Genomic DNA, 13,661 nt, shown 5'->3' on the forward strand with positions numbered 1-13,661 from the left:
GACGGGCGGGAGGGACGGGTGCGTCGCCACACGCCGGCGACGACACGCACTACACCGGCAGAGCGCCATCACGCAGCTGCACAGGACTGGTCGATCGGGATCGACGGGAAGCTCAGGTCACAACGTCCGCACATTTCCCGCACGGTCCGCTATGCCACAGCTCAGTGCACCACTTCCCCCTAAAGTGGGGCCCAGATCCAGCCGGAGATGAGAATCGACCGCGGTCTGAGCGGCTTTAGAACTCAGTGGCGGTTCCGACCGTCGCCAGTTACCCGCGTGGAGCACCGCTCCTGGCCAGTTCGGTGTGATCGAGGGCAGCTCGGTCCCCAATCTACACCTGGTCAGCCGGTAGCCACAGGTGTGATTATCTGTGAGTGGACTCGACCGGGCCCGGCTAGCTCCACACCTGTGACTGTCCCTAAGAGCAGCGGACCGCCGAGCCGATCGATCGTCTCGGCGTCCCGTCCCGCCCCGGCGGCCGGAGATGAGACGGCACCGGGCGTGGGCATGACAACTGAAACAGACGCACCGGCGGCCATGGCAACGGCGCGCCACCAACGCAAACACATTGCGGCATTATCGGCGGCGTGACTGGTGATATGTAACGCGGGCCATTTCCGGCTCACCGGGACCAGGCGCCGCCCATCCCGCCCGGTGGGTGCCGGCTACCTGGCCACAGACACGGTCTGGCCGCCCAGCCGGGTGCCAAGATCGGGAGGGGCGCTGGCCGCCGGCGCTCTGTTAGTCTGGCCGGCGCGGCGTCTGGGTCCGCCCGGTAACGAGACCGACAGAAGTGGGGCAGGCCGGGGGACGGCACAGGGCAGGACGGGCTGGCAGCAGCGAGGACAGAGCAGGGGACAGGCTGGCGTCAGCGGGCGGTAACGATAGGATGACGAGGGACCGGCCAGGGGAGCCGTCACTGCGAACAATGGAAGGCCGGCCGGCCAGCGCGGCTCATTCAGAGCCAATGGTGTGAGCGCGATGAAGTTAGCGCCGGCTCGGCCCGCCACAAAGGCAGCACGCGCCCCCCGAGCGGGGCGACGACCGTCGAGCGTAAACCGACCGGCAAACCGGCACAAACCGACACGCCGGGGGACGAGCCCACGCGTAAACTCCGGCGTAAACTGGTCCGCTGACGAGGGCGCTAACAGGTTGCCGCACCGAGGAAACAAGCTGCCCGACTCGCCCCCCCCCCGCCCGCTAGTGAGGGTGATTAACGGTGCGTTGGCTGGGCCGCAATCAGGCTACCACTGGGTGTATTCACAGACGCTGGTTAGCCAGCCGCCAAGGACAGCTGCAGGCACAGCCCATTGTGTGCGGCAGCTGAGTCAGGCTGGCACCCCTCCCGACATAGGAGCACCTGTTTATCCAGTCAGCCGGCAGCCCTGCCGTCCCTCCCACCACCCTAGCGCGCGCTCCAGTACCTGGTCGGCGCACGTGGCCAGCTCGCGCCGCAGCTGCTCGGCCAGCGCGCCCGCCTCCGCCTCCGCCGCCGCCGCCCTGGACGCCGCCTGCTGCCGCCTGCCCGGCACCTCCTCGAACGGCCTCCAGGCGCCGCTGCGGCGGCGGCCCGGCCGCGGCAGCGAGCGGGTCGGCGTCAGCCTCCTGATGCGGCTCCACACGCCGCCAGCCTCCTCCAGGTCCTCGGGCGCGGCGATCGGCGCGCGGCACCGGTCCGCCGCCGGCGACAGCTCGCGGCCCAGGGAGCGGGCGGCGCGGCGCCGGCGCCGCTGGCCGGCCGGCAGCGGGCCGTTGTTGTTGGACGCGCTGCCGGCAGACGGGCTGCAGCGCGAGTCGCAGGTGCGGCAGGAGGGCGCGCCGTCCGGGCAGGCGGCGGCCGGCCGCAGGGACGTCAGCCACTCGGTGCACCACGAGTGGCGCTGCTGCTTCTGGGCGGGCGTCAGCACCATGACAGCTCACCGCGACCGAGGACCACACGGAGCGTCACAGCACCGCGCCTCTCCGCCGGCGGACACCGCACCACAGCCACCACATCGGCACCGGCCGCTCACACTACACCACCGGCCGCCGGCCCGCGCCGCCGCCCCCGGCCGACTGCCCCCGCCGGCGGCGCGTCGGGCGCGACGGGGCGGCGCGGGCGGCGCGTCGGCCGACACCGGCGAGCCGACCGGCCGGCCATTGAGCGGCGCGGCCAAACGGCCGACCGACCGCCCGGCCCGGCGGATCGCGTGTCCGAGCGACCGACCGAGCGGCCCGGCGGACCGCGCGTCCGAGCGACCCACCGGGGGACGAGGAGTGCGGGAAAGATAATGGCACTGAACCGAACGGAACGCGATGGGAAGAGAACAGGTGAGGAGAGGACTCAACCAACACACTACACTGAAATACAACATATCTGCCAATTTAATTTTTGGTAACGCAAATATTTTGCTGGCTGAAGTCGCTTCGCTTAGTTTAGTACGCAAGATTGTTTACAGGCCAATATACGAATTTCGGCAGACCTTGGGAAATAATTGTACTTATTCGCTTTGCAGCAGACCCGTGATCGCGAGTAATGTGAACAACTAATGTCCCACCATGGACCATTGCCGACCCCAGTCTTCGTGTTCCTGAGTACCAGAGCAGCAGCGGTACATAAAGGTGGCTACCGACCAGCAACTCAAATGTCTCTAAGCTCCCACCGCTCCCATCGGCCAGCGCTGGACCTCCCACCGCTCCCATCCACCAGCGCTGGACCTCCCACCGCTCCCATCCACCAGCGCTGGGCCTCCCACCGCTCCCATCGGCCACCGCTGGGCCTCCCACCGCTCCCATCCACCAGAGCTGGGCCGGCGCCCCATCAACCGGCCAGAGCTGGGCCGGCGCCCCATCAAACGGCCGTCGCAGCCGACTATGGCTCTCCGGTGATGTTGGACCAGCCGTCCGGTGCATACGTGGGCACCATTGATGTTCATATCGCCCCCGAGTGTTGTATTTCGACAGCTCAATCGGCCCGGGGCCGCGTACAGTAGTCACAGCGATGCATAATATCGGCTCCATTACGAAATCCGCAGACGGTCGATATGAGGCGTCACGCGAGCCGGCCGAACGGCCCGCTTTGTTTGCGAACCCAGCTCCGCTGGGTGAGTCGGGACTGAGCTGAGCTGAGCTGAGGCCGCTGGGTGAGTCGGGACTGAGCTGAGCTGAGCTGAGGCCGCTGGGTGAGTCGGGACTGAGCTGAGCTGAGCTGAGGCCGCTGGGTGAGTCGGGACTGAGCTGAGCTGAGGCCGCTGGGCGAGTCGGGACTGAGCTGAGCTGAGCTGAGGCCGCTGGGTGAGTCGGGACTGAGCTGAGCTGAGCTGAGGCCGCTGGGTGAGTCGGGACTGAGCTGAGCTGAGGCCGCTGGGTGAGTCGGGACTGAGCTGAGCTGAGGCCGCTGGGTGAGTCGGGACTGAGCTGAGCTGAGGCCGCTGGGTGAGTCGGGACTGAGCTGAGCTGAGGCCGCTGGGTGAGTCAGGACTGAGCTGAGCTGAGGCCGCTGGGTGAGTCGGGACTGAGCTGAGCTGAGGCCGCTGGGTGAGTCGGGACTGAGCTGAGCTGAGGCCGCTGGGTGAGTCGGGACTGAGCTGAGCTGAGGCCGCTGGGTGAGTCGGGACTGAGCTGAGCTGAGGCCGCTGGGTGAGTCGGGACTGAGCTGAGCTGAGGCCGCTGGGTGAGTCGGGACTGAGCTGAGCTGAGGCCGCTGGGTGAGTCTGGACTGAGCTGAGCTGAGCTGAGGCCGCTGGGTGAGTCTGGACTGAGCTGAGCTGAGGTGAGGCCGCTGGGTGAGTCGGGACTGAGCTGAGCTGAGGCCGCTGGGTGAATCGGGACTGAGCTGAGCTGAGCTGAGACCGCTGGGTGAGTCGGGACTGAGCTGAGCTGAGGCTGCTGGGTGAGTCGGGACTGAGCTGAGCTGAGGCCGCTGGGTGAGTCTGGACTGAGCTGAGCTGAGGCCGCTGGGTGAGTCGGGACTGAGCTGAGCTGAGCTGAGCTGAGGCCGCTGGGTGAGTCTGGACTGAGCTGAGGTGAGGCTGTTGGGTGAGTCGGGACTGAGCTGAGTTGAGGCCGCTGGGTGAGTCGGGACTGAGCTGAGCTGAGGCCGCTGGTCGCAGCACGCCACCGCCGGCCGGTGACCTCGCCTCAGAGGGCTCGGAGTGGGTCCGGTAGGCGCGGGAGCGGCGCAGCCCGCGGGTGGCGCCGGGTCGTACCGGCGGGGTCCGAGCGCCGCAGTCTCCTTCACAGGACCCGTGCAGCGCAGCGGGGAACAGTGCGACCGAAGGCCAGGGGTGGTCTAACCAGCTCAGTCTCAGCGACCAGGCGTCAGGTCTCAAAACCAGCCTGTTCTCAGTGACCAGCCCAGTCTCAGGGACCAGCCCGGTCTTAGGGACCGGGCGCAAGTCTCAGGGACCAGCCCGGTCTAAGGGACCGGCGGCTGCTGCCCGTGTCGGAGACGTCATCAGTCGGTCGGAGACGTCATCAGTCAGCCGGTCGGCCGGGGCGTCACCGGCCGTCACCCGGGCCATCGGGTACCGTCCGCGCCGGTATCCGTTCCTGCGGGGGGAGAGGAAGGACAGGACACCGAGCAGGCTCGTCACCAGGAGAGGGAGGGTGGAGCCCGGGACAGAGACAGGGTCACCCAGGACCCAGCGCTGACTGAAGGGTAAAGATGTGAACAACGAGTGAGCTCCGGTACGGCTGTGTCCTTTCGCATCATGACACTCCTGACTGTGTGCCCGTATTCACATCACATCTGATTGGCTGATCCCGTATCATGTAAAGATGAAAATTCAGAAGAGTAGCGTAGTGAGGCTGTCAGACCGGCACCTGTCTGTCGCCGGCTGTCGGCGGTCGACGCGGCGGCCCGAACAGCTGGCCGCCGCCAATGGCCGCCGTTCGACACCGGTGAGCGCTGAGCGAGCAGCCCCCGCTGCGCTGCAGGGCGCCGCGACCCGACTGCGCCCCAACAGACAATGTGCACGGCGGCGCGGCTGCCGCTGCCGGGCGCCATTGTAGCAGCTCTCCGGTACCGCCGGCTCGGATGGCCGGTATTGTCCGCCGCCGCGCCGGCCCTCAACAGAGCCCGCAGCGGCAGCCGGCGGCTATGCGCGGAATGCGACCAAAGGCGCGCCGGGACGCCAGACCGGCAGCTGTCGGCCGCGACGGGGGCGCGTCGGGGCCGATACGGGGCCGCGTCGGTCGCCGCGCCAATCTCAGGCGCCGCCGGAGCACGGCGTGCACAGAGAAGCCGCGGCGGCCGGCGGAACGGCCGCCGGCGACGGGCCGGGGACCCGCGCAGAGCCGGGCTCTCCGAGACCTGTCACCGAGGGCGGTATACGGGGATGGTGAGCACGAGCCGCGGGCAGCCACCACTGCACCCGTGGCGAGTCCGCCGTGATCAATCCCGACCAGACACTCGCTGAGTTCTAGAAGACCCAGTGTATGTTCAAAAAACTTGAGTTTTCTGTCAGTACATTCCAGCCAGCTTTTGATCCCACGAAGCCGGCTGTGGCTGTCGGCTCCGACGACAGCGTCCGACGCGACGGTGGCGCCACCTGGGATGCCGTCGGCACCGACGGAGCGCCGCCTGAGTGCCGTCGGTGTCGACGGAGCACCGTCTCCGCGACACATATACAGTCACCGCCCGCCCCAACCACCTACAGTCTGGTGCGACTTACAAGCGTCGGCAGTTTATGACCCAGTCCTTCCACATTGTGTTGCTGCTATCTGTGTATTAGTGCTCACAGCTGGTCGGTAACGGGCTAAAATGAAAGCAGCGGAATAATCCAATTGACAACAAACAATGAGAAACAGAAGAAACTCAGCTACAAAAGGCAGACGAAAGACATTGTTGAGCATGGTTGAGCTCGGTTCATGGTTCAGCAATGAAGCCTAGGGTAGGGGCATTAGGGCTGAGATGGCCGCGGGTCAGGGCTGCTGTGCGCGGATGACACCGATAGCCAGCGCAGGCAGGCCTGCCGCGCGGCAGTGCCCACCCCAGCGGGTTACGCCCAGACGCAGTGCGGCACACATCCATCACCGGAGTGGGGCAATACCTGCCGTCGGACCGGTCTCGGTCAGCGCCGGGCGCGGGTGCCGGTGTCAGGGAGCCGGCCGGACGCGAGTGGGCACGCCGCTATCGGAGAGCCGCACATAGTTCCCCGGACCGCGCCCGCCCGCCGACAGACGGTGAAAACGGACCGAGTCCGCGGCGGGGCTCCTTTCTCCCCGCGCCGACATCTCCAAATAGGGCGCGCACTTTCTGCGAATGCGGCGAGACTGCCGATCTCCCGCCGCTCTGTATGCTAATGGGACGCCGGGGCGGCGCCATCGGTCCCGTCCAGCGGCGCTCCTGTATGGCGGCAGGCGCAGGGACGGGTGTCGGTGGGTGGTGGGAGGCGGGCGGCGGGAGGTGGAGGACGGTCGGTGGGCTGCGGAGGACGGTATCGGTGGGTGGTGGGCTGCGGAGGGCGGTCGGTCGGTGGGTTGCGGAGGACGGTCGGTGGGTTGCGGAGGACGGTCGGTGGGCTGCGGAGGACGGTCGGTGGGCTGCGGAGGGGGGGTCGGTGGGTGGTGGGAGGCGGACGGCGGGAGGTGGGCTGCCGAGGACGGTCGGTGGGTGGGTGGCGGTAGCCGTGGCCCACCCCCGGCAGACACCTCGGTAAACCGCAGCGGACACGATCCAGCCACGCACGTCAGTGGTATCGGACAGGCGGTGACAGCGGCGGCGTGCCATGGCACGCGTCCATCGCGGCCCGGGGTCAGTGATAATAAACATATCCCCCACACCGACCCCTCACTGCCGGCCGCTCCCAGGCACTCAGTGACACGACACTGAAGGTCACACTGTCCACAGCATTAGCCGATAAGATGCGGAACGTGCGCCACGCCACGCCACAGCCACACGTGGCACTGCACGGCGGCATAACCAGCTGCCAGGTCGACCTGGGCCTCGTTTCATAAAGCGAGTCCGTAACTTACGTCGGTTTTTGGTCTTGAATTGCAAGTGCATGTGAAGCGATGACGATAGTTTGAATCGTTGAATTTATTTATCTTGTAAGCAAGAACATAAGGGAGAGGGGGAAATAACTTTATCGCTTCACATGCACTTGCAATACAAGACCAAAAACCGGCGTAAGTTACGGACTCGCTTTATGAAACGAGGCCCAGGACTACGCAGAGGCCCATCCCAGCCTGTGTACCGGTCACCGGCCATCTCTCGGCCTCGCCGCACTGCGGCGGCTGCTGTGACACTTCCCCAACCCCGCCGCTCCCGTTCGCCCATTGAGACCGCCGTCCGCCGTCCCCTCGGTCCACCGTCCGTCACCGGGCGGGCATTGTGCCGTCACCGTCTGCCCGGAGCCGGTCACCGCCCAGTGACCGCGCTCACCCAGTGGTCCACTGCGGCCCGTCACCGCTAACCCAGAACTGTCCATTGTCCGTCCGACGTCCCTCGGACCGCCGCGCCGAGCGACTGTCCCAGCGAGTCCTGCCCGCCCCGGGGTGCCTGCCGTCTGAGAGTGTCCGGACTCCGGCCGGCGGCTGCCCCAGGTGTGTCTCGGCTGACCCAGTGTCCCGTGTTACCCCGAGTCACAGCGTATCCTTCCCCCGCGCCTGCAGCACGGGCCAGGTGCAGCTAACGGCCGTAGCCGTGCCGTGCCGCGTCGGTCGGTCACTGCCCCCGCGCCGTGCACCTGACCGGAGGGGAGGGGACCGGGGGACAGGTGTGGGAGAGGGGACGCCGGCGCTGCCCCCGCGCACAGTCATCCCCCATCGTCACCGCGGAGATACAGCCGACTATCAGCGCCGCCAGTCACCACCGGGACCGGCGTACCGGCGCCCCAGTCAACTGTGAACGACGGGGCCGCGCCTGTGTACGACCAGCCCCGGGTCAACAGCACGGGGACGACGACGACAAAACCAGATACGTGACCGCAAGGAGCAGTTCTGGCCGTGTTCAGGCCGCAGCGGCTGGCAGCCTGCGGCCGGCGGACCGCGGTGCCAGGATCAGTGAACCCCACGGCAGCCGTCCGTGGGTGCCCGGCCCCGGCAGCCCTCCGTGGGTGCCCGGCCCCGGCAGCCGTCCGTGGGTGCCCGGCCCCGGCAGCCCTCCGTGGGTGCCCGGCGCGGGTGCCCGGCAGCCGTCAGTGGGTGCCCGGCCCCGGCAGCCGTCAGTCGGCCCATATCCCCGGCAGCCGTCAGTGGGCCCATATCCCCGGCAGCCGTCCGTGGGTGCCCGGCCTCGGCAGCCGTCCGTGGGTGCCCGGCCCCGGCAGCCGTCCGTGGGTGCCCGGCCCCGGCAGCCGTCCGTGGGTGCCCATATCCCCGGCAGCCGTCAGTCGGCCCATGTCCCCGGCAGCCGTCAGTCGGCCCATGTCCCCGGCCAGCGGAGCTGACACAAAAACGGCTGCAGCAACACGGCCCAGGGCCGCCGGCCGGCGGGGTCACCGACCCCGACCGACAGCCAATGTTTACGCCCCCGCCGCAGTGCAAAAAAGGCACCAAATTATCGGCGCGCCAACCTGGAATCGGCGCAACGGCTGACGTCGCGCCACGGCTTTGCCATCGCCCCAGGTCACTCACCGGTCGACAGAGACCCCCTTCCACGGTAACGGAGGGGGGGGGGCGACAAAGCCGGGGATGAGGATAACCCGGTGCCGAGGACGGCCCGACAAAAACGGCAGTGCGATCAGAGCGGCGGCAAAAAGCCCACACCTGAGACCGTCTGTTGGTGAGCGGCAGATGGAGCTGGCGGCGATGGTTCGGTGAAGGGCGGCTCGAGAGCGCGGGGTCGACGGCGATCACCAGCGAGGCGAGGGGCTCCACGGGGCAGAGGAGGGCAGGTCGGAGAGTGCACTGGGCTGTGGTGAGCGCCGTGAGCGCAGTGAGCAGGGTGGCTGAACGAGCCCCGCGCAGGGTATCGCGCGGAGGCGAGCCACCCGCGACCCGTCCAGTGTCCATGAGCGCGGTCCGAGGGAGCGGCAGCGCCGTCATCTGATACGGTCTCAGCACTGGCCAGGCGACATTTTAGGCTAATCAGTCCCCAGATGGTGTCGCCCAGACGCGGCCCAGACCCTCCGTCACCGGAACAGACGCGCGGCAGGCGGGGCCATTAATTAGCCGTGATTAGCCGGCCGTCCAACTCATGACCGCGGGCCCGGGCCGCAGACGTCACACCCTATCTGACGTATTCAGATCGATGGGAGAGTGTCGACCGAACTGCGACACTGCTGGGACTATCTCCGAGCAGTGACGGAAATAACCGATCGGTCGGTGAAATAAAACGACAGAAACGTGTCACTAAGGGGCTGGTGCACACACCCGCCTGGCTCGCTCTGCGCTGCGACGCCATTCATTCCGGTCTTTATCTGAGTGCGCCCGGGGTCTATAACCCGCCCGTCGACGTCCGGCCGATGATCTCAGCACGCTTAGTGACGGTACCGGAAGGCTGTGGCCGGCCGTCAGACTACACATACGTCACCAGATATCGTCTGATCGGTCCATTCATCGTACCAGCGCACACTGGTCGGAAACGCCCTCACGAGAGGCCAAGGGCGATTCCGGAGTTTCGGATTATTTTTTATATAAATCGATTTGAAATTGATCAAATTATTATACTTAGGCCAAAAAAACTAATCCGGGTGACCAAAAATAGCTGTAATCAGCCCCCGAAGATGGGGTATCCCAGAACTCGGAAACTGACGCGGAGCAAGAGGTTTCTTGAGCCGGATATTCAGAGTCTTATTGCTGATAGACACCAAATTGAAATCCCACATATTATGCATCAAAATGTTCGTTATGAAGCTGCCGACTGGTCAGTGTAAAATTTTTGGTATACTTTTTCCCTAACTAAGATGTACTATAGCTTTTTATGAAGGCTCTCCTACAGTGATTCTGGAATGTAACTGCAAAGTTTAGGTAAGGAAACAACAGGTAGTCCCATCTAGTTCCACTCTGATTTTTTGTGAGATGAAGTAGGATTTAAATTTACACCAGGGCAACATAAAAGCTAACTGCGCATATTTGCGCAAAATTTGCAGGAGCCGCTCTTCCTACCCAACTACCGCCCGCCCCGGCCCCAGTTTCGGCTCGGCCGCCGCGCCCGGCCTACGCTGACGTGTGTGGCCTGCACGCATCCATGCGTAGTTGACTGGTCATTAAAAACAGATGCGCTTGAGTTTATGAATTTTGTGAAAAGCGTGTTTTATGTATGCATTTATGTATGTATTGACATCAAAAGCCTTCCACATATTGCGTGGCGATTACGGCTTGCATTTAGAGAGCCTTGCTATTGACAACCATCACTCGGCTGAAGAAAGTGGAAATTGAAACCTTCGTGAATATAAGACGCTGCAAATATAGGACACCTGTCACTGACGTTGGGTTACCTTGGGCCGTCTTTTTACATTAGATCACAATTCCGGTATTTAACCCTGGCCGGACCGATTGGTTTTCTACATTGACCGGGGAGGGTTGGTACAACTCCCTCGCCGTTTCGCCTCTAATTGAGCTAGAGCCTCGCGGAAAAAAACAAGCTTGTGTGCCGTTATAACTTATAAGACGCAAAATTAGGTTTTACCCGATTTTAAGGTCTTAGGTCAGCCAGTGACCTCTTAGGTCAGGTAAGTGCCACAAGGCACGGGCTCGGTTTTAGGTTAATTACTTGCTAAAAATGGTCGCACTGCCGCGATTTTGGCATAATCGTGTTTGTCTAACTCAGGCGCGTTGAATGCTATACTGGCACTATATTGATACAAACCAGATAATTTAATACTAAATTTAAATAATGCTATACTTGGTGTTCGGGTGAAGTCAACTTAACCCTCGCCAGTCGCCGGCACAGGCCATTTTGCGTCCTTCGACGGCACAAGGGGGGGTTGGTACGACCCCCCTCGCGTTTGTCCCCTGATCGAGCTAGAGCCTCGCGGAAAAAACGAGCGTGTTGCCCGTCACGAGAGGAAGCCGATGATACCCAATTTTAAGGTCCTAGGTCATCGGGTGACCTTCCAGGTCAGGTCAATGACCCGAAAACCGGGGAAATCGGGACCTGTTAGAAAGTCGTAAATTGTGGCTGCTATGTGGTTTTCCGGGGTGCTGATCACGATTATCGTATTAGTTTTGATCAGAGATGATGTCTTTAAGCATTTAGACCAGGTCGGGTCAGGTCAGGTCAGGTCAACCGGTAGGGGTTGTGACGGGTATTCGTAATACGTGGCAACCGCCTCTGCAGACAGCTTCGTAACATGTTACGAAAGCGCCAAAACTACTTCGTAAATGTTCAAATGGTTGCTAAATTAGAATTCAGCTCCAAAAACTAGCCTAGAAACATGTAAAACTCGAAAAAGTGAATCGAGGTCACCCGAGGTCACCAAAGGTCAATGACCTGACCTGACCTTCAGGTGACCTTGACACCCATCCTAATGTATGAGAGCAACATCAAATCACATGTTTGAACGTTTGAAACCACAAAAAGCTTGCAAACGCGCGGCTAATGCGAGCCGACATACGCTGAATCGCGATTTCGGCCAAACATGGTCACGGAAAAGAGGTCACAGGTCAAAGGTCATTGGGGTCAGGGTCATGAAATTTTCAGGGTAGGTGTAGAATTGATCAATGCGAGGGTACTGAAAGTTTCGTCGCGATCGGCCGCTTTTTACGCGAGTTATTCGCGAAAAACCTTAGGGGGGTTGCATCAACCCCCCTGTGCCGGCGAGGGTTAAGGTGTTAACCTCGGGTCAAGGTCAGGTCGGAGCCCCTCAGGTCACGAAAATGGTTGAAGGGGGTCATATCGCATATCATTCGATTCGGCAGGTCTTCCTGAGTCCAATGGTGGCTTTCCCGACTCCCTAGCTCCATCTGATCAGGAGTTATTGACGAAAAACTTACATGGCCTTAGTGACGTCATAAATGACGTCACGCAAAGTCAACAATGCTAAAGTCAAGCACTGGACCTTGCAATGAGTGCATGAAACCATTCCCGGTGCCCGAATAGCAGCTCCCAATTTCCCTTGTTGACTTAAAGTGGTGCTAGATCCTGTATTATACTCAATTATGACGTCATAACTTAACAGATTCAGGTCATATATTTAGTGCTTAACATCCAAATGATAGCTTACATATGACAGAGAAGGTATGCAAAGTTTCATGAAGTTTGCTTCACTAGTTGTGGAATAACAAGCAAAAAACTTTTGCAGAAAGGCCGCTGGCCTCTCGCTGGAGCGTTTCCGACCAGTGTGCAGCGCCGCCGCACTGAATGGTGCGGCCTCTCCTTATCGAGGCTCCGGCAGTGATTCAGCCGGGTATCTCTCGGTAAAATAATCTGAGCCCGCCTGGACCGCCACACAACTCAGCGGCTTCTGCTGCCGCTATCACTACACCTACACATAGATCCAGTGACTCAGAGCTGGGAGTTATCTCTGTGTTTGCCGCTACCAGCAGAGCCAGCGAACCGGGCGGTACACACGCTGTCGGCTGTGTCACTCGCTACTGCAGTCGCTATGACGGTGACAGAGTCAGTCTTCTGCAGTGCACACTCCGTCCAGGTCGTGTGAGAGCAGACGCGGCCTTCGCAGTCCTCACATCCAGCCACTTACAGCGAGACCGGACATCAGCGGCACCGATGATAAACCCGTTCCGACAGAGGCAGAGTTAAACCCGACACAAAACGGTGTGGCCATCAGAACAATTATGTAAAGGATGTCGTCCATTCTGGGCAGATTCGCAGCACCTTGGCGAAAAGCCGGTGAAAAGACCGCCTCCAGAACGATAGGGAAGCCGAAGGATAAGAGACGATAAGAACGACAGGAAAAAAAAACTCATAAAAAACTTCGACAAGGTCCGACCCTGACTGATGGTAGGGAGATTTACATTGACCTTGAGACCCGAATGAACACGAACCACTAGCGACACTGATTTTGAGCCTGTCCCGGCGCCGGTGGTCGGCCGGGCTCTCCCTCCAGCTCCGCGGAGCCAGTGGGCCGGAACAGGCGGCCGTGATCACCGGCAGCCGACCCCGATCGGCCGCCGCCGCTCTCGATCCGGCGCGGCCGCTCCCGATCAGAGCGGCCGGCCGCGATCTGCCGGCCGGCGGTCAGCACCGGTACCGCGATCTGACGGCCGGCGGTCAGCTCCGGTACCGCGATCTGACGGCCGGCGGTCAGCTCCGGTACCGCGATCTGACGGCCGGCGGTCAGCACCGGTACCGCGATCTGACGGCGGGCGGTGACGGCGGGCGCGCGCCGACACCGAGAGCGGACGGCGGGTGGAGGAGACCGGCCGCGGATCAGTGGCCCGGCACTCGGCAGACGCGACGGGTGGCTCAGCACTCAGCAGCAAGTCGGGCGGCTCAGCACTCGGCAGCCGCGGCGGGTGGCCCGGCACTCGGCGGTCCGGTGGGGTGAAATGCAGGTCAGTGGTCACGGGCCGGGTCAAGGCGGCAGCGGTGACAGGTGGTGGTGGAGGGGACGGCTGGTGTTGACACGGGCGACCGAGAACAGGGAGCAGCCGCTGCTGACATATCCATCCCCGGGTGACGCCGCCGGTACTCACCCTACGGCCAGTCACCGGCGCCCAGCCTCCCGCAAAACATACCTGAAACACAGAGATTCAACATCAGATACAGGTACACGACACAGACCCGGCGTCGTGACCGCGCATAGTGACACACTACAGTAGATGGTCGTATC

At 62.6% G+C, this 13,661-nt stretch overlaps 1 protein-coding gene across 1 annotated transcript in view; it reads right to left on the reverse strand.

Moving 5' to 3' along the window:
• LOC122391740 (rho GTPase-activating protein 32-like) overlaps positions 1–13,661 on the reverse strand; it is a gene marked incomplete at its 3' end in the record, with an annotated part of 146,115 nt that overhangs the window by 29,456 nt on the left and 102,998 nt on the right. Inside the window, exon 6 of the mRNA XM_043385959.1 lies at positions 13,525–13,566. Within this exon, the coding sequence (XP_043241894.1) occupies positions 13,525–13,566 (42 nt within the window). The remainder of the gene's footprint in view (positions 1–13,524; positions 13,567–13,661) is intronic.

The sequence above is a fragment of the Amphibalanus amphitrite genome, unplaced genomic scaffold (assembly GCF_019059575.1).
Source record: "Amphibalanus amphitrite isolate SeventyFive unplaced genomic scaffold, NRLGWU_Aamphi_draft 000452F_arrow, whole genome shotgun sequence".
Classification (NCBI taxonomy): Eukaryota; Metazoa; Arthropoda; class Thecostraca; order Balanomorpha; family Balanidae; genus Amphibalanus; species Amphibalanus amphitrite.